The 21,530-nt window shown below is 34.3% G+C and overlaps 2 protein-coding genes across 2 annotated transcripts in view; both read right to left on the minus strand.

Annotated features, from left to right (window-relative positions):
* Positions 1–4,029: 4,029 nt before the first annotated feature.
* On the minus strand, positions 4,030–16,364 carry LOC149778275 (uncharacterized). The gene is made up of 14 exons (XM_089939078.1): positions 16,224–16,364; positions 15,628–15,789; positions 15,146–15,347; positions 14,321–14,481; positions 13,269–13,439; positions 12,784–13,014; positions 11,988–12,158; positions 10,918–11,121; positions 9,757–10,020; positions 8,670–8,852; positions 8,006–8,161; positions 6,744–6,779; positions 5,504–5,585; positions 4,030–4,739 (listed from the first exon to the last, which is right to left on the minus strand). The coding sequence occupies exons 1-14, from the start codon at positions 16,267–16,269 to the stop codon at positions 4,586–4,588; spliced, it is 2,223 nt and encodes a 740-aa protein (XP_089795204.1). The 5' UTR covers positions 16,270–16,364; the 3' UTR covers positions 4,030–4,585.
* Positions 16,365–18,722: 2,358 nt separating this feature from the next.
* LOC149778276 (hyalin-like) overlaps positions 18,723–21,530 on the minus strand; it is an 11,400-nt gene continuing 8,592 nt past the window's right edge. The window contains exons 7-10 of the mRNA XM_089940584.1: positions 21,196–21,381; positions 20,367–20,621; positions 19,198–19,329; positions 18,723–18,745 (exon numbers count right to left, since the gene is read on the minus strand). Coding sequence (XP_089796710.1) covers positions 18,723–18,745; positions 19,198–19,329; positions 20,367–20,621; positions 21,196–21,381 — 596 coding nt within the window. The remainder of the gene's footprint in view (positions 18,746–19,197; positions 19,330–20,366; positions 20,622–21,195; positions 21,382–21,530) is intronic.

Consider the following 21,530-nt stretch of genomic DNA (forward strand, 5'->3'; position numbering starts at 1 on the left):
TGGGTATCGTTTACCCGCGGACCTGGGTTCGAATCTCCGTAGAGTACGAATTATAAATCTCTAACCTGTATATATAAAATAAATTGGCATTTAAAGTGTTGGTATAAAGCAAACTGATATGCCGATACTATTGGTATATCAAATTATGATCCGCCTATGGCACAATAATAAGCACATATAAACATTCTCGCAACCGTGCGCTATTGATTCTAGATCAATGATGGATTTCCAATCTATAATAATCTATAATAATTAGTGACATATGAAAAAAAAACGATAAAAAGTGTTAATGGTCCCCGTTTTCTAAATGAATTTAATATGGAACACAATTTCATCACAATCTTTCCTGCTTTATGATCGCCCCTCCACTCTCATGCATAATAAAAAAAAAAAAAAAAATACGCAGAATTCTGGAGTAAGATAAATAAATGTGGGTTGGATGAAAACCTTGAAATTGAACTTACACCAAGTAACCTAGAAGAGTTTGGTTCGTCGTAAAGGATTGTGTTTGGCTATACTTGGGATCTATCTACAGCAGCTGATCTACAGTGTTTATATAATCAATGACACAAAGTTCCAAACATTGTCGACATTATACGGTAAATTTCTCGGTTAAGTGGTATACATAACTGTGATGCATTTAATGTTTTGTGGTTGTTGATTTTGTTCCTTGAACCTATTACAATGTTTTAAAAACTTATTAATTAAATATTAAAATATCCAAAGGCCGCTCTCTCTCTTTCTGGTAGGTTTGGCTTTAAACTCTCTCTCTCTCTGGACCATCGTAGCAAGACATGGGTAATATCTATGAAAAGGCGCGCAAGGAGGATTTTCGCTTGTGTCATCCGACGATGTCTCTGGACATATGTATGATGGTAAAAGTTAAGTCGAACCGACCAAAGGATGTGTGTGTGTGTGTGTGTGTGTGTGTGTGTGTGTGTGTGTGAGAGAGAGAGAGAGAGAGAGAGAGAGAGAGAGAGAGAGAGAGAGTTTTAAAGCCAAACCTACCACATATAGAGAGGGAGAGAGAGAGAGTTTTATGATCCGTATTACTGTTATTAAAACAGAATAATAACTTAGATCAACGATACATATATTAAAACACTTGAACTGCCTCTTGTTGGTTCGTCATTTTGCTTAGTTTCTGTTCCAAATCAATCTCCTTGCGACGGAACGTGAATGTCTAAACGTTAATTTTAATGGCGTAGCTAACCATTTATTTGAAGCACCTACCTTCATCACTGAAGCCATCTTTCATGTTTAAATCGTAAGTGTGTACTATATTGATTTAATCAATGTGACGAAAAATAGAAACTCAAAAAATAACATAATCAACGTATCAATAAAGAAGGTGATTGTAAATAGCCACAAAAGGAATAGAACAATATTTTGCAGCGGACACACTGGGCAGCTATGTTAGGAGTTCATTCACTAGGTCAATACACAGTTGCATGTAGCAATTCTAACTCAGTTCAAAGGGCAAATATATGTATTTATGTAAATAATAATAATAATAATATACCATTGATCTCTTCCATTAAGACTAAGTCTGCTTAATTTTCCTAAATATTTTTGTGGGATTTAAAAATGATTGACACTTTATGTCAAGCTAATATCACGTTAATTATATTCCAAATATATGAACTGTATCATAATTGCAAATTTCTCCTTGAATCCGAAACACTGAACTAAGAAGTACAGCTTAATGTAGTCCTCGATAATTCTCAAGAATTTGTTGGCCACAAACATTTGACGTTTGCTATTTAATAATAATAATAATAATAATAATAATAACAATAATAACATTAATAATAACAATGATAATAATAACAATAATGATAACAATAATAATAATAATTATAATAATAATAATGATAATAATATAGTAACAACAATCTTAAAAGCTATACATCAATCTCCCCATGAGTAATACCCACAACTGAAATTTCAACCACCCTCCCCAAGCACGTCCCTTCTTTAGGAATGTAACATAAACTCAGTTACTTGCATTATGTGTTCTCTTCCCACAAATGCTTGTACAAAATGTGGTATAAAATATTCAAAACTCTGACTGTGGTTGTAATTTGACCTTCTATCAGAGACCCTAGATATCGGGGGGTGGGGGACATCAAGGGGCAAGGGAGGGGGACAACCCCGCATTTAACCTCGAAACATGTATTACCTACATCCCAAAGACATAATAAACCACTACATGTTCGCCTCCCCCATTTTTTAAAATATTTTTATTTAAAAATAACAGTAATTATACAGGCTGCCAAAAATGGCACAAAACAAAACCTGTTGCAGATAGTCACAATACAATCAAATTAAGATTTCCACCCAGCAATATAGGGGAAAAATGTGGTAGCGGATAAATGAAGAATATCACAAAATGAACAGTTAAAACTGTGGGAATATAAATAATAATAATAATAATAATAATAATAAAAAGTAGCGTAGTAGTCCTAATAGATGTCAGTGCAATTTTTGGAATAAGCATTGTATACGGTTAAGTGTATTCCTGGTCATAATATTGTGTTGATAGATTGATTGCTTTACTTGTCGAGGGAAGGATGAATAAATTGAAGGGTAACACTTATATCGGTGAAATGCTTCTCTCACCAATTACTTTAACAAGAGTGATGTAGTATGTATAGCAGATATAAGTAATATTTCTGCTTTTAACATCTAGATCATATCTTTTCCGCCCGCGGTGAAGCGTGTATATCCAATAAAATGTGATCCCCATTCAATGAATGGTAATTACACAGTAAAACCTACCCGTCTAAGAGTTCTAAATGATAGGCGATGACTCAAGGAGTAACTTGTCGATGTAAATGTATACATATGTGCGCAATTGCTTATTCTAAGTTCCCATCGAGCCATGTCCGTGTGTGTGTGTGTGTGTAACGTGTTCCTCAAGTAATGATGCGAATTAAATAATAATTTGATCAGTGTATCAGGACTGGAAAATTATTAATGACTGTTCATTTGCAAAAGTGGTATGGATGTATCGAATTCTAGAAGTAGATGGGGCGATTTCGATATTATTTTTTTATGTGTAAATAGCACAACTATAATTAGGTTTTAAAAAAAGTCGTGTCTAATTCATTTGTATAGAATTTCCGCTTTAAACTACTTCAAAAATATAGCAGCTTATTTATACATGTTGTCTTTTAAGTACTTGGAGATCGAATTAAGTCGCTAAGCGTTCAGAAAATATGGAAGTTCGATATTAAATGCCTGGGCACGATACTTCTATCGCTACTGAATGTGCTAACCCTGCGATTATACTAAAATGTACATACAGGCATTCAAAAGGTATTAAAATGCCACTTTTGCATGTACTATGTATTTGTTAAGGTACCTGACAAAGAAATAATAAGGTGCCTTGCCATTTCAGACAGTACTACTGGTACTATTTTTAAGTTTCCCAGAAAAAAATACCAGAGTTATATTTAGACATCTACCGATAAGACGTAGAATGGGTGCCCATTAAATTAATTTGAAAAAACCACATGACCAGTTTTTAATGGAATAACTTGAATTTTTCCATTTTTCTGTAGGCCTAATATAACAAAAAAGTCTTTCGATTCGATTTTTTCTTCTTCTTCTGGGGTGGTGGTGTTTTGTTGGTTTGTTCCTTTGTTTGTTTGTTGCCCAAGATAAGAATATCAGTTTATATGTCTGCAATGTGGCAGTTTATAGTGATGTCTAGTAATAGGGCATCTTGCCGCAGACATGTAGCATGATGTCCCACCCAGTCACATTATCCTGACACCAGGCCGACCAGTCCTAACAGTAACCTCTTAATACTGGTGCCAGACGAGGCAGCTGTTAGTACCGTTTTTGTAAGTCTTTGGTATGACTCGGCCGGAGATTGAACCCACGACATCCTGCATCCGAGGCTGACGCTCTAACCACTGCGCCATTGGAGCGGTAGCAGTTTGTAGAAGGAGCAGGCTTAATATATTGGAACTGAAAATAAACGATGCTTTGCTCTTGTTAGAGCGGTTTTCCATGAGAAAATTTCCTTGAGATTAATATTTAATTAATAATTTGGTACGACAAAAATGACTTTTTTGAAAATTTGACACGGTAATATCAGTGAAACAAAAGAGTAAATGTAAGTGTCGAAAACCGTTCAAGCAAGTCTTTCGTTGCCTGCCTCAAATATAAAATAGGTTGTTTCACTTAAATCCCGTTGTACGATCCCAGAGATCTTTGCTCCAGCTCATGTTGCCTCCAGAATAAAGAAAGAAAACTAAAATTATTCGCTGTTTTAGTTGACAAATGCGTCAAGACGTTTTGAAGAAAAATGTACTGAAATATCAGTGAAACGACAAAGTAAATGAACCTGTCTCAACTCTTTCGTGTTTTATATTGTCTGACTTAAACATAACATAGGTTGCTTTATTTAACTGGCGTTGTATGATCCATGAGATCCCTGTGCCAAGAATAAAGAAAGAAAACTAAAAAAACAATATTCGCTGTTTTAGTTGAAAAATTCCTCAACAGTTTTTGTAACAAGTTTCCTTGCTACGATGCACTCCACACTGTAGATGGCCTTGAAATCAATTTTAGATTATATATTTGCAAGATCCTGAGATGACGTTGTTGTACTTGATTTTAGCGTAGCATTAGCATTCGGCATTACATATATCATTTTGGCTACATTGTCAGACATGTCGACCATTGGATGTAAGCCAGGATTGACTTTTGCTGCCCGCTTCTTCATACTGCAATGAAAAGCAAGGAACCATACAAATCAATAAGATCTATTAATATAATGTGTGCAATATTACTTCCATAGGTAAGTTTAAGAGATTTTCCAATTTCCAGCATAGACAATTTGCAACCACGGTACAAGTGGCAACTTGGACTTGAAAACAATGCCAATGATGTCGGATTATGCGATACGCTTCATATTTGAGAAAATCATTAGGGACTTTATCCCCTTATTTGCTGTCCAATTTCTTTTGTATAGATTCGTCTTATTCTCTGTACTTACATACTGTGCTAAACTCTTGATTAAATTTGGTTCTTATTGTAGCTTCAAAATATCAACGGTCGATCGAAAGCAAACTCGAGTCAGGAAAAATATTTAATGAAGTTCTTCTTCGGTTGGCTAGAAAATCCTCTATGCTCAAGGTATTTATGGAACACAAACCATTAACCTAGAAAGATATCACGTTTAAACTACATTAAAAGGAGCAGCCTATCCTGGTTTGATGTCCTCTGACTTGATGATGCGAATATCTATTGTTGTATGCATTTGACTCTTGTGTGTTATGTTTCTTAGTGTCTCCAGTGGAAGCATTTGCTTTAGATTGAAAGGTATATTGTACTTATAAAAGCTCAAACTCACTCTCTCTCTCTTTTCCTCTGTCTGTCTTTCTCTCTATGTATGTATGTATGTATGTATGCATGTATGTATGTATGTATGTATGTATGTATGTATGTATGTATGTATGTATGTATGTCCTTATTTGAAGATACTTACTGAGTTCTTCGAATGGCCAATGTCGTTACTATAGTCACTACGAGTAGAGTTGATGGTACAACACAGGCAATGATAATGTTTTCTGAAACGTTTAACGTTAGTAATTAAAGGTGAAATTTGACATCATTTTTCAAGTAATAACCTTAGTCTAAAACGAAACGTCAGACTCAAGGTTAAACATTGGTCATGACAATGACAAACTTTGACCGAAATGGCAAAGTCAAATTGGATCTCATTCATTTTTAAGTATTAAGTCTCTTACCACCTTTGTTTCAATCAATGATGTCTTTTTTATTAATGTTAACGTGTGAGTGGGTTCCTATGTATTAGCATTAATCCTGTCATCATGGATTGTAGGAGGAAATGTTTCAAGCGTAATGAAAGAGTATGATAAAACAATCAATTCTGACAGTGGAGATGTAATAAAAAACAACCAAACATACACACACAAACAGACACACACATCAAAACAATGGAGTCTTCATTAACTGATGATCATACACCATAAAAGAAAAATTGCTGCTTCTCACTTGCGTTATGTATGTGACGTACATTGAAATGAACCTTTAGCCAAATTAAACAACATAAGCATGTCTACACAACATATCTAATTCCCGGTCAATACTACAAAGCGGATTATTTTAGATATAGAGAGTGATTGTAAATATATAGTGTGTAAATCAATATATTCATTTCATTTTGCCATAGAGACACCTTAAAGAGAGTCGGGATGTTGGCAATTCTGACTACTAAACATACGTATGTATTCCTCTTGAAAAAATGTTGTTCGCATTCTTGCCGTTCCAGGCGGTATAATCTCCTAATGGATTTAATTTGGCTTCACTATTTTAGTCTTCCAATGGACAAAGAGTGGAAAAGAGTCGGTCGCAGTGTGCCACGGATATTCATGGGTAACGCTATGATCCTAATTTGATAAATGTGTTGATTGGACTATTAATATGTGTCAGTTAAAATGTCAACATCTGCAAATTGTTTGGAAACGTTGTTAAAGCTTTCTTGCTTGCTCGTCATAATGCTGAGAATCTATTAATATTCAAAGAACATTTAGATTGGTCGAAAATAAGAAAATTAGACCCATGCAGCAACATTCATTTCTTTAATTTACCTTAAAGTGCTTTGATGTTTATAAATTTGCACAGTTAATCATAAACTTCAAACAATGTCATAAACCTATTGTCCCTTCATAATTTGATCGCATTATTTTTATCATTTGTCTTACCGGTTGTGCGGTCTTGACCTTTTGGTACAATGTAAACTGCAAGACAAATATAAGATACATTGAAAAAAATGCAAATTTTAGATAACATTCCTAAACTCCATAAATATGTCGTCGTTATTTTGAAGATTATATGAAACATTGACCAAGAAATTACTTGGTCATGCGTACTGAAACCCTATAGGACTTAACTATACGAAGATACCAGAAAAGACGTTTGAGAGCATCTGTCTCAATATGTCTACTGAGAGGAAGGCCGTAAAATACTTTAATATGCAAACGATCCTTTTATTTGGAAAGTTATTATCTTCTTCAGCATTTTAGCAAGAAGCCACATGCATTGCGGATTCTACAAAAACATGAAACTCGAAACGAGATTGGCGGGACGAAGGAATGATGAAGAGAATAACTTTCATAAGAAGCGCTAACTAAATTAATCATAAGGAGCGCTAATTAAATTAGTCAGGAGGAGCACTAATTAAATAAATCATGAGGAGCGCTAATTAAATTAATCCTAAGGAACGCTAATTAAATTAATCATAAGGAGCGCTAATCAAATTAATCATAGGGAACGCTAATTAAATTAATCATAAGGAGCGCTAATTAAATTAATCATAAGGAGCGCTAATTAAATTAATCATAAGGAACGCTAATTAAACTAATCATGAGCAGCGCTAATTAAATTAATCATAAAGAGCGCTAATTAAATTAATCATGAGGAGCGCTAATTAAATTAATCATAGGGAGCGCTAATTAAATTAATCATAAGGAGCGCTAATCAAATTAATCATAAGGAAAGCTAATTAAATTAATCATAAGGAGCGCTAATCAAATTAATCATAAGGAGCGCTAATTAAATTAATCATGAGGAGCGCTAATTAAATTAATCATAAGGAGCGCTAATCAAATTAATCATAGGGAACGCTAATTAAATTAATCATAAGGAGCGCTAATTAAATTAATCATGAGCAGCGCTAATTAAATTAATCATAAGGAGCAATAATCATGAGGACAGCTAATTAAATTAATCATAAGGAATGCTAATTAAATTAATCAGAAGGAGTTCTAATTCATTTTATCATAAGGAGCACTAATTAAATTAGGATGAGTAATCGTGTTTGTTCAGATATATATATTCAACGTGCATCTTGGATGATTGCACTTTTGATCAGAATAAAGACCATCTAAATGAATATGCTGTACATAATCGTTGGTCGCTAACGACACTGCGTACAAAGTTTAGAAATATGGAATATTGTACTTACCTGTGCAATCATCCACTGAGATGGATCCCAGACCTTCTGTTGTCCAGTCTTGAGAACAGGCTATACAAGAAGTTTGTCCTTGCTTGTCTTGGTAGTATCCATGTCCACACAGCTGGCAGTAACCATTGACGAGATATGCCCCCTCTCCGCAGGGAACTAAACGATAATAAGTTACGACATTTCATCTCTATTCATGAACAGGTTCTTTGAACATTCCCGGACTCAAAGTGAATGAAGGAATCGTCAAACTTTTAAATAGTTGCTTTCAAAGTCGTGTATGATGTTACTATACTCCTTATTTTAGTAATTGTATGACTTTAGTTCATCCTTTAAAACATCGGGCATGCTTTACTGGTATATCAACAAACTAGTCCCCTTTTTAACAGATTATCATCCTATATTACATTTGTTGGTAATTTGTCAAAACCTAATAGCACGCTAAGAATGCTTCTACAATTATCCGCTGTATGTTCCGATTGGCTATTAACTAAATTAATTTTACTAGGATTCGCTTTCTCGGGTGAATACTGTAACCAAGAAACGTATTTTAATCTATGTTGACTTTCATTCGATTATTTTCATTGGTCATTTTCTCAGACAAGGTGATATAAATATTTCATCGATTTGTCAGGTGCCTGTTACCCATATATTTTTTTGTACTCACCACAGTAATAGTTCAATCTCATCATATTATCTGGGCATTGAACACTCCCTTTCACCTGTATCGGTGTTCCTTGAAGAGCGTAATTAATTCCGGTGATGTTCACTGTGAAATGTCCATTATTAGCAGCCTCTACCAACGAAAGATAGGCACTACCAAGTTGTTCGGCAATCAGGTCAGATGTTGCTGCAATTTATATAAGGACATTCTGAATATAAACATGCAAAATAGACACTATACGTAAAGTACTTCTGCATGGTCTAATGTTATTTTGAAATATTGGATACTCTTATATCGCTGCAACAATGACATGCAGGTGAAGCCAGAAAGCCATGTTAGCGTATTAATATAATTAAGGATTGTGCTATTTTGATCTTGCATTTTAAGATACTACAAGTAAAATATTTTGGTACGAAATGACCAACATTACTACAGCATATTAGCTTAAACATGCACGCTTACTTTATTGATTTGATTATTTTTATTTTTATTTTATTTTTGTCTATCTGTTTACATGCATTAGTGACATACATTTGTCGAGAGAAACTATCAGTTAAGATTTGAACATACGGTAAAAGGTAGTCAACAGTGCTACTATTTCTTGTAACATCATGGTTTTATTGGGAAAATGAAGCTACACTTAATCAGTATTTACCAGAATATACCAGTGTTTTAATTGAAGCCCAATAGTCTAAAATACACTTTCTTAATGATTTTGGTTTGTTTACGGCAGTAAACAAAATGTAACCTTTCGTGATTTTTCTTTATAGCAAACGGATTCAGTGTGAATCTCTATTTCTTTGTCTAAATTCACTGATCTGAATAAAATGTATATACTTGGTCTTTTATTAATAAATGGAAAACATAGAGCAAAGTATAGAACCAGGAAATTTGCTAGTATCATTTGAATCTAAAAACAGAAGAAAATGAAAACTTTTCACCACGTAATATGGAATGAGGTAGAACAAAAAAGTTGAAAATCATTTGGTCAAACACAAAGTTGCAGATGACTTGATTTATATTCAAGCAAGAATTGTGGCGGAATATCGACAAAAATGTTGCAATTAATTATCAGGAAATGACTACTAACCATTTTCTGGATTCGATGATAATGTAATACTAAAACCAACTGTATTTCCGTCGGTTGCCCTTTTCGTCCTTTCTTTGTCACAATTTAGAATTGTTAGGCTGGTCAGATAACATAGACCACTGGTGATACAGTCAGTTGCATTAGTTACTTTCTGGGCTCTTTCTTGTACAATATTCACCACAGAAGCCCTATCATGTGATAGACAAGAAAGGTCCTCGTACAAGTAGGTCGTGGTGATTCCAATCTCCGCAGCAGGGTGAATCTCTGAACAAAAATAAAGAAATTAATTAGTGAACAAAGACGCATGTATGCACATGCTCCTGGTATATATATATATATATATATATATATATATATATATATATATATATATATATATATATATATATATGTATGTATATAGGGAGAGGGAAGAGAAGAAATTATTGAGCCAATCAAAAAGTATAGACATATATCAAAACCAAAATACAGGGTTGATTCTCAGCTGAACAAATTCAAACTGTTTAGTATGTAAAATCTCTTTATGGAAAATGTTATATTAATTTTGTAAATACGCTGACAGGGTTTATCCTATTTATCATATAAAGGCATTGCATCGAAGATTTAAAAATGTAGTTTTAACAACAACTTGTAACGGTTATTTGAGGACGTAAAAATATCAGCTTGTATATACAGAAATGGTTACAGTTTTTCAACTAACAATACTTAAATTGTCTAATGTCTATACTGCGCTGAATTGTCTGCATTTAATTTCTAATTTTGTTATATAGCATGAAAGTTACGAATACATTTAGATTGATTTCGCATTGTTCAACCAGGACCACCACACTCTTCCGATGGGTAATTGATCGTATCTTTATCTATAAGAATAATATAAATGCGACAAGCAACTTGACAAGATCAGAAATAGGAACCAATCTATTTGCAATACAAGTCTAGAATCTGTGACCTTATGGCTTACGTTCTTTAAAAATGGATATTAAGTTTACTACCTTAAGAACTGAGAGCAACATCTGGCCATGGGAAAGGATTTTGAACGTTTTTAAAACCCTTTCTTGACTTCACCTCCATCTATTTTGGTGGTAATAACAAACTCTGTAAATACGAATTTAAGACGTAAAGATATGATTAAACCATTTGAATTTCTATTAATTTGGAAACCTGTGCATCTTGGTAGCCTTCTGTATGGATTGTCATCTGTGTCAAAATTCCATGCATGGGCTGTTTCTTCTCCGCAAATGTAGAAGTCCATTGGTTCAATATCAAAGTCATAGCCAGATGCGCAGTGCACGGTGCAGTTGATATTTTTGGAATCATTAGTGCAGCTCAACATTCCGTTTCTTGGCGGAACGATTTCAGGGCATACTAGAACCAAAGCAACAATTGACTATTAGTATACCATTTCACGTCAATGACCTTATAAATAAACCGGCATTATTATGTGCTTGTGTGTCCTTGTGTTGGATAGTATATACAACGACAATGCCCCCTAGTCTAGCTGGCCGGCCACCTGATATTGTCTGGAAGACGTCTTAAATAAACAAATACATAATTTGAATGATTGTTGCGAGCCCTCTAATATCTGCATGCAGCACATACTCCTCATGTATAAATATATAACCGTAAACATTGCAAAGCTTGATATATATATAATGTGTTCCTGTGTTGTACATGCATTATCCATGCTTTCATGACCGATATGCCGTATAATTGCCATGAGACTATAATTTAACTAACAAAGACGTAAACCAACATCGTAGTTCAGGTCTTTAATGTAGACTTTATAAACAATGGCAACGGGATGACAACCTCTTCAGTTCTAGTCATTTAAGGTTTTCCCGCGTATTGAAGCCAAACAAGACATTATTATAATTGTTATAATTGCAATGAGCTTATGTTCCGATTAATAAGTCCGGGTGGCTATGGTAATAATAATTCCTTTCTTAACATTATATAACTCTTTTTCATGAAACAAGGACGTGCCTTTTATATTATGAATATTTGAATGCTACTTTGTGTTTTCCTTGTAGTGATGAAACAAATTATTCACTCATCTCAAACGTGGTGACGTAATTGTTTTATATCGCACAACCACGACAAAAGTAAGAATTATTTTCATTCAAATAGACTTTGCTCTAATCTACTTCGACTATTATTTTATGGGTTGACGATAGATTCCAATTACGTAATCATTTTACAACACCATAACGTAATATAATATGTGTCATTACCTGGGCAAGCTGTTTCATTACAAACACTAGCGTCAAGTTCTTCTCCGACACAGTTCAGGCCACCATTGTCCGGAGATGGACTGTTACATAGTCGAGTCCTTGTTCTTAACCCGATACCACATGTTACACTGCATTCTGTCCAGTTACTCCAACCTCCCCATTGGCCGTCAACTGCAAATGATTTGCATGATTACTGACCATAAATAGCAAATAAAGTTATTTGTATTTCCGTTATTATATTCCCACCATTTTACGGATATTGACAAGATATATTTGTTACGATGCTGATATTAAACATGGTATCAGAGGAGGACCTGATACAGATTTGTATTTCTCATTGTCACCGATGACGTCACCTAACAACGGTCGCATAAATACATTTTTCGCTATATGTAGATGCACTGTGCAATGTAAAAAGATAGACCAAGGCAAAGGAACAGCAAACACAACAACCATAATATCGTTAACGTTATTTAAAGTAACTTTTGCCGATTGCTTCTGTCTCCTTTATTTTGGTAGCCGAAATCCACTGTATTATGCTAGAGCCTTCGACAATAGCGAATTCAGACGCATTTCCGATATCAAACGCATCCTGATCAGGCATGTATATATATATATATATATATATATATATATATATATATATATATATATATATATATATATATATATATGATTCGTTCTCGGATCAATGAGAAATATGGCTCAAGAAATATAAAAATATAAAACTAGTATGAACGTATTTTGTATCTCATAGAAAACTTATTTATCAGAAAACAAGAAAAATATATTATACCCATTTTAATTTCGCAAAAGGCTCCTGTATATAATGAAGGACACCGGCAGGCGTAACTGTCGACACCGTCCAAGCATGTAGATCCATTCAAACAGACGTTGACTGCACAATCATCAATGTTCACATCACACAAAGAACCTGTATACCCCTTATTACACGTGCAATGGAATGTGTTCAATCCGTCCACACAGATGCCGTGCAAACAGGGGTTACTTAAACACTCATTTACATCTGAAATTAGAAGTAAAATAGAGTATATATTATTTGACCAGCTCAAGTCCTCACTTAGCTACACAAAACGAAATAAAAAGTGATGATGAATATGGTACATTATTCACACTACGTATTTTGTTTAAAAGCAATCGATAGCTGTTTTCTTTTCAGTATAATCATGCATGCTCTCTAGAAATATTCATGTAATAACGATGAGAAATAGACCAAGGTATATGCAGTGGATCAGAACATGACCATTAAATTCTACACACCATCACAGGAACTCGTAATCTGCATATAAGCTCCAACAATATCAGCTTCCTCAAAGAAGTACCAAGCAACTAGATCGCCAACGTTTCCGGTAAAACATTTGTCTTGCATCTCCGTAACGTTGGCAGTATTCCATATGTTGACTTGTGAGATACTTCCAACAAATGTACTATCTGGAAAATAAAACATGATATATTAACATTTTGGGAACAGAGCATGAGAATTATGCAATATGTAATTATGACGACATAAAGATAGGAAAAGCCGCTTAGTTCAATTTGTTTCACTCTCTCTGAGGCAAATAGTTCTCCCAAAACTCTATTACTATCACGCCGTCACCATTCTTGTCGTTTTATCGTGTATCCTTTACAAATATGAACTGTCAGTTAATTGGAGCAAAAAATAAATTTTTCTCTAAAACAATATCAAAGTTCAACATAAAACACGTCTGCAGACTTACAAAAGGAACACAACAAATGAGGATGACCCCAAAGTCGGAATGGCTCTGATTGCTTAGTTCTTTCGTTATATACACTTTTACTGCAACTATATTTCACAATGTACCACACATGACGGATCTTACTACTCAGTGTGCCTTGAAACTGCCCATTCATGTGACGTAGCCCAACCAATGGGAAGTTACTAAATTCTTATAAGAGAGTCCAAACCCATAAGTCAACGAGGATTTAATCCAAAGGCACTATTAAATCTTATTATTATGATTATCATTAGTAATTTTTAACACCTGCGTCATAATCTATTTATAGATCCTATATAACTTTTCGCCCTTAACATATTCAGATCACGTAGGCAACATAAAATATATTCTGTGCAATTTCAAACAGTTCATCAACAATGCAAAATTTAAATTAAATCATATACCAAGAGATACAAAAATATCGATATACATAAAAATATGCATGCGTATGTGTTTCGCTCTATCAGTCCACATATTTGTTACCGTCAAGTCCCATCTTTCGTTCCAAACGTACACTAAATTCTGCAATAAAAGTAATCGGATGAATAAAAAATTATCACCTATATATGAGCTTACCTCCGAGTAAAACTGTATCGAACTGAATGTTTTCGGAACATATGTGTAGCATGGCTGAAACTTTAGAATCTATATACAAGGTAAGGTTGCAGCTGTCCTTCACTAAAGCAGCAAACTGCCAACGTCCGTCCGAAATATGCACATTGGATAGATGCAGTTCTCTGAAAGTTGACGTAACCAGTCATTGATTTTAACTCGCCTTGTAGCTTTTCAATTTTAATTTGTGGAGTGGGAGATTTGTTGTTGTTTTTCGTTCTGTTATCGTTTTTGTTATGTTGTCTTTCATTACATTTCAATATGATGGTATTATCAACTACTGTTATTTACATAATACAAGAAACCATTATTCTATTCCATATACGGTTTTTAGCTCTTATATGTATCTATGTTTTTGTAGAGGAATATATGATGCTTTATACCTTTATATTATTATAAGACATATAATAAAATAATATAAACATTCAAGTATTCACAAATCCGCATCTTGCAAGTTCTGGCAACTAAGCTTTTAAGCGAAAAAACGTTAGTAATGTTTGCATAAAATATACCCTCACAATATTAAGTGTTTACAAACTCGTATTTATCATTATTAGAAAGTTGACATTTCTTCTTATGTAATTGTTTTGAAATTATTCCTTTCAGAGTAACGACTTACGGAAGGTGATGGTAAATGAAATAATACGTGTATGTGATTGCTTTAATCTATAGTATTGTGTTACGTTTTGCATTTAATCAGATATAATCGTTTATTTTCATACGTGTACATTCAGAAAGATTTTAATTCTTTACACAAGTTTTACGAATTTCCAAACAGTGGCAACTCACCCATGTATTCTTATTCGTAATTCTTCCTCTATTTCCAAACTAACTGTTTCGCTCGTTCCATCTATTAAACGTACTATCTTTCCGGAACTATTTTGTTTACTCTGGATCCACATACCTAGCGTAAATGTAGACACGTTGACTGAATGTGGCAGTTTTAAGGAGCAGTTATGGTCTTGCTGGTCGGGAAAAACAATGTCAAACTCTGTAAATGAAGAATGAGACAATGGAAAGCCACTTCTCCCGACAATAATGTTTTAACTTGAAAGCCGTTTGATCGAAAAACTTCGTAAATGATTTTATCCTGTAGAGAGAGCACAAAGTAATACATGAAGACAAAATGTTTATTCTTAATAGCTTCGCATTAAAGAATGCATTTGAAAATAGTTTCTTACATTATATGACAGATTTGGAAATTAAATGTGCTTGATCGCGTTGGAAATTACACAAATAAACCTCGAAAGACAATCTATAAAGGTAAGTACCACGACACATCTCACGATTAGTTGCACCCACTTGCAGTGTTGTTTGTGATCCTGGACACCTCGTACAATGCACTTGCCCATATAAGTCTTGATATGTTCCGGCATCACACATGGAACACGGAAGAGCGCCGTCAACTGACCACTGTCCGGGCTCACATCCACCTGTACGTTAAAAAGTAGAAACAAAGTTATCATAAAAATACAACTCTAATGAGCCTAAATTGGGTGAGAGAACAAACAAATATTGATACATGGGGACTTTTGTTATTCTGTGATGAATTATATTTTGCTTAAAACGTTCATAAATCAGAAAACAAGGAAACGGTTACGTGGCATCTGTATGCAATAAGTACGTAATTTAGCGTATTCACGAGGGTTAGTCTTCTTTTCACAGAATTCATCACACATGTTCATAACAAAGTAATTGTCACACGAGATAGTTGCAATTTACTAAGTAAAAGAGTTTCCGTCTTTTGTTTTTGTTGTTGTTTGTATTTTCATTAGCTTTAATACAACCGAAATATATTTGTGTTTGCTACGTGATGAAAATAAACATCTTGAGTTAGGTATTATTAAATATGAACAGATCAACTTACTTTCACAGGACTCCACAGAGACAGCTCCAGTGGATCGTGTGGTCATTAAGTTTGGACATTGTTTGCAAGACAATTGTCCAGTCAAGTCTTGATACCATCCTTTGTTGCAGGGTATACAAGTCAAACTCACCGAGTCGTAGAAAGTCCCGGCTGAACATTCAACTTTTAATTACAAAATGAGACAAATACGTTACTTTTCTGTTTAACTGACTTCTTAGTATGCATAGGTGTATATTCATGTAATTCTACAATGCACAGAATTTCAAAGAAAATCACCCACCATATTGGTAAATATATATTATGAGTTATGAAAAACAAAACAGTTCTGAACAACTGCAGCAGTCATATAATGGGTTTGGTTCAATATTGCTTTATCATCCCATATATCTAAGTTAAATGGTTTATCCATTGGCTTTGTACGAAACAGCCTGATTCATTTTTTCACATACATTCATACTTTTGATGCGCTTTTATATAACTAACTAAAACAGATAATAATTTAAAAGGAATAAGCATATCTCACAAAACTACCAATTAATTTTATTTGCTATTAATGGTAAATGTCTTGTAGTTACTGTTTTATTTGTAAGGGACTTTTAATGTTTGATAAAAGCATCAGGTACAACTAGTAATCTTATATTCATATTGAAAAGTTGTGTTTAAAATATATCATTATACGGATTACATATGAGGATGAAGTGGGAATTATTTTCTTAACATTTTAATGCTATTGCATAATGTTAAATAAATAAACGTACCACAATCATACGAATCAGGAGCTTGTGTCGTACCAGCCGGGCATACAACCCGCATTGTTTTGTTCACTATGCCAACAAAACTAAGTTCCAAATCGCCAACTAATGATGACACATTTTTTCTGGATAATGTTTCTTCCAGGTGCTGAAAAACTGCGCCAACATGGTAATAGTCGGTTTCCAACGCTACATCTTGGGACCTTGGAAATTCAACCGAAATTACCACCTCAAATCGAGTTCCATTATGAACTTCCCGTCTACCTCTCATGGATACTTCTCCGCAAGTTATCTTTAATAAAGAACAGTGTATTTTAGATTATTCAAACTGTTTAATTACAAATATGGAGAAAACTTAGTATGTGTCCATGTAATAAATACTGATGTCCGTATTATGTTGCAATTGAAGGGACATAACTCGTTTAATATGAATTAGGAGTTCGTCTGACCCTCACTGAGTCGACATGTCTCACGACATATGAAACTCGTTATTTCACGATACTCAAAATGGAACACGCATGTTAAGTGCTTTTCCGTATGGAATAATGAATTTACCATTGTTCAACTTTTGCAAGACACTAGTTCCTATATCATATAAATGTTACATGCAATTTTCGGAAGCGCTACCCAATATTAGTCGTATATAACCCCCATGTATATAGAGACAGACAGACAGACATACATACAGACAGATAGACAGAGAATGAGATAGAGGGCTAGGAGAGCGACAGAAAGACTGTTTTAATTGTTAACTTGTATTATCCTTTTGTATTTTGACCTGAGCCTACGACACTATTTCTGCGTTTCACATCTGTTTTATTTAAACAACTTACATTAACAAAGAGTCATAATTTATCTCCACTTATAACGAGGATTATGTAATAAGTTTCGTACAGAACTCTTTATGTTCAAGAAAGGGGTTCAACACATGAGATAGATACTGATGCTGGACACAATTACCCTGATGTTTTTCACATTGCACGTAGACGAAGATCTGCAAATACTTCCAGACAAAACGTCAGTTTCAACTAACGTCTGGAAGTTCTTTCCTATCTTTTCTTGAGTGACTGGATCAGGACATTCTCCGTCATAAAAGTAGTAAATTAGTGATGCATCGGTTGTTAACCTATCGCTGCCTCTTATCTCTGCAACCAAAGACATCAAATGGGTTTAAAGTTTGTAAAGACATTTTAATTTTTTTTGTTGCGTTTGATGGCACATAAACAAGCGAATTTTATTTCGTGCCGAGTTAGATCCATCCAAATCCTTCCCTCACTTAGACACACAACACGACATCCGAGATGGTCAAGTGACATTATTCTAACCCTAACAGTTGTGGTCACTCCAAGGATACGCTAACAATGTCAAGAGTTTGTTTGGACGACAAAAATGAAAATGCCTAAGTCAGATACATTATGAATACAGACTTTATATGCAGTTAGATGGCAGCAATTTTCTTACACTTTCACATTTGCATTACTTCCGTAGAATACGACATAAAGATAAGAAATGGAAAATTCAACTTTATTTTAAAATGGACGTTGGGGACTCGAGTGGGTAGAATCGTCATAATGGTTAAAATATTAATCCCCAAGTTTTATTTAATACATATCCTAGGTATTATGATAATATGTATGTGACGGTATCCATTAGGTCCGTCCGACACCCTATTTCCTACCACTCCTCTAGTTTGAGATTTAGATGGTGTTATACTTAATCATAGGGTCACAATCTACAAGGAACTTCACTACTTGGCTCCACTTACTTGATCTTTTGAAAAATAAGGATCAAACATTAAACATATTAAAATTTTGCAGTGATATATGTGATTATATTTGGAAATATCTAGAGATGAAGGAAGTGTTTTACTGCACATAATATAAGGGACTAATTCGTAATAACGGCAAAAGTCACTTGGGAGTATAAGTCCTTAACGGGTATTGTGCAAACAAGCGTTGATTCTACAAATGGTGAAATATAATTTGTCTTTGCAAAATAATACATACAAAAGCTATTTCTTCGTAATATAGAGTAACTATACATAAATTATGATTCTCAAGTGTTTGTTGTGTATCGAACATTTATCTTACTCGTACAATCCGTGACACTGATATTTCCTCCTACAATATCCCAGGCACCGCTGTCGCCGCATACGTGAAGTCTCTGCCAACCCTGCACATGCATAGTTGTGCCGTTCATACATTGAAACTGACAGAATATACCTCCTTTCCATGTGTCACACACCACGGCACCATCTTTGGGCGGTGTCAGTGGAACACACTCTCTTCCGGCTGCATTTATAAGACAATTTTCTATCAGTTTTTGTCTCATCTTCAACATTAGCGAAACTTCATCTTTGAAATCAAGAAACATTAATTTAATGTCTACAATTATATTATTGCATTAGTTACAAGAGACATTTTAAGTTCTGTAATCGTTTCGGTCAAAAGCCGCTTTTGTCTCTCCTACTCTCTGTGTAAATCCCCCCCCCCCCCCCCGTTAATACTTTTGGCGAAATTTGAATGTTCATGGGAATAGATTCAAAGGCGATACTGTTGTTGATTTATGAATTATTAGGTAAAGCCGGATATTTAGTTGCTCAGAATTCATTTTAGGTTTCTGCGAATGTAATTCCATTACCTGTGCATGTTGGTTGTGTTTTGTTCCAACTCCATGAGCCAAAGAGTCCTCTCGGATCCTTTAAGCATGTGGATATTCTTGATCCTTCCATTATTTTGCCGGGATCACAGATAAATATACAATATGAACCAGCTTTGTAACCTTCCGGACAATTTATCGTCATGTAGGGTGGAGGATACAATTTATGACATCTTATTTCTGAAAGGAAGACTTCTCACTAAGACATATGAACATCTTTTTATGACTTTCTTGATGCTTAACATTTAAGTTGCTTGTTTGTTTCCCCACTGTATCCCATACCCTAATTTTGCTGCTGGTTAATCCGTTGCATACATTGCAATTTACATAGAAAACTTCTAATGACCAGCCTGAGACTTGAACGTCCTATGTCAACATAAAATATGCCATTATAAAATCTTATAACTATTTTCTGAAAACTTCAGTATTCTGAACTAATACAGTGAATATGCTTCAACACTAATTTTACATCGATTTGTTATTCTTCGGTATAAAATCGTATCTTCAGGCACACAACAGTGTTTTGCGAATCTCACATTTCACAAAAAGTAAATGTGATACAAGAAAAGATATCCATCTAAACAATAAATCCATAACATTTCCAATGACTTTCATTTGCCTGAATCTCTTTCCGTTTAATTTCTTATACCTTATGCCGCAAAATGTTGTAATGCATAACGTGCGCTCTTATTAACAAAGGTACGCAAATTATCATAGGTATTACGTCTCTTACCTTTAACAACAACTTTGAATACGCACGGCCTTGCCACATTACCGCTGCTGTCTTCCGCGGTGTATTCAATTTCGTGTGTCCCAATGCTGAAATAATCTCCAGATTTATATCCTTGGAGTACTTTGGGTATTATGTTTAGGCCACTATTATCAGTGACATTTGGTAGATCCCACTTTACGTTTTTGATTATTGAACCATTATCCGCGCCTTCTATGATGACACTGGGGCATGTTTGAAACACTGGAGGTTCAATGTCTGTAATTCAAAATTTTCGTATACATAAGTCCTTTGGAAATAGAATGCTGTTAAATACATGATCAATCACTGTCACCAATGGGATATGAGCTACGTTTTCAAAATTATATTTAGACTACTCTATATGATGATACGTTAGGCAGATATGATCTGGAGAATAATTATTTATGAATTTGTTAATTATTTATGATTTCATTAATTATTTATTATTTTATTAGCAAACGTTTGACAAGATGTGAAGTGTTTAAGTACCTGTATAAAGTTGTCTTTACGAGATAAATTGTTACTGACAATTATGAATGTTGTATCACCATTTTCAAAACTATGATGCGTAGTGACTTCCATGCAGTCCAATCATCGGTTATTATTTTAAAGATTCCGTGTATGTGTAGCTTTCAACGTCGATTACGATATTGAATATTTTTTTTTAGAATATATTAGTCTTTTACAATTGATTGTATCTTGTGGATAAGCTACAGAACCTGAATGAGCATGTAGAAGAAAAGAAATCCTTGGGAATTTGTAACGTAAATATTAAATCGACTATATATGATAAATTACTTTGCAACATCACCTTCGCATTCAGGTTCCCCGTGCTTTCGCCATGTTTTATCGATAGTACATATCAGTGCCCGTGCTGTGTTGTTTGGCATGTCATACCCGGTCTCACATGTGTAGGTACAAATACTTCGAAAATAGTTCTCATTTGTGCAGATGAGATTTGCTTTCGGTATGTTTGGAAGCGGTGGACATGTCCATGCTTAAAAAGAATAAGAAAAATGAGGCAATTCAGGTACAGTTTTGGAGATGGTGCACTGGCCCTTTCAATCGTTTACCGATCATACCGATTGCTACTTCTTAAGGCATCATACAAACTATAATGAACATGTCAGTTACAAGTTTCCACGA

The sequence above is a fragment of the Sinohyriopsis cumingii genome, chromosome 17 (genome assembly GCF_028554795.1).
Source record: "Sinohyriopsis cumingii isolate HCF-2022 chromosome 17, ASM2855479v2, whole genome shotgun sequence".
NCBI classification, from domain to species: Eukaryota; Metazoa; Mollusca; class Bivalvia; order Unionida; family Unionidae; genus Sinohyriopsis; species Sinohyriopsis cumingii.

Bases quoted from the DNA above. Each gene is read 5' to 3' on its own strand.
- LOC149778275 (XM_089939078.1), bottom strand. From the start codon at position 16,269: ATGACCACACGATCCACTGGAGCTGTCTCTGTGGAGTCCTGTGAAA. The intron at 14,482-15,145 runs GTGAGTTGCCAC...GTCAACTTTCAG, and splicing joins TTACGAATAAGAATACATGG to AGAACTGCATCTATCCAATG. The intron at 5,586-6,743 runs GTAAGACAAATG...TAAACGTTTCAG, and splicing joins AGGTCAAGACCGCACAACCG to AAAACATTATCATTGCCTGT.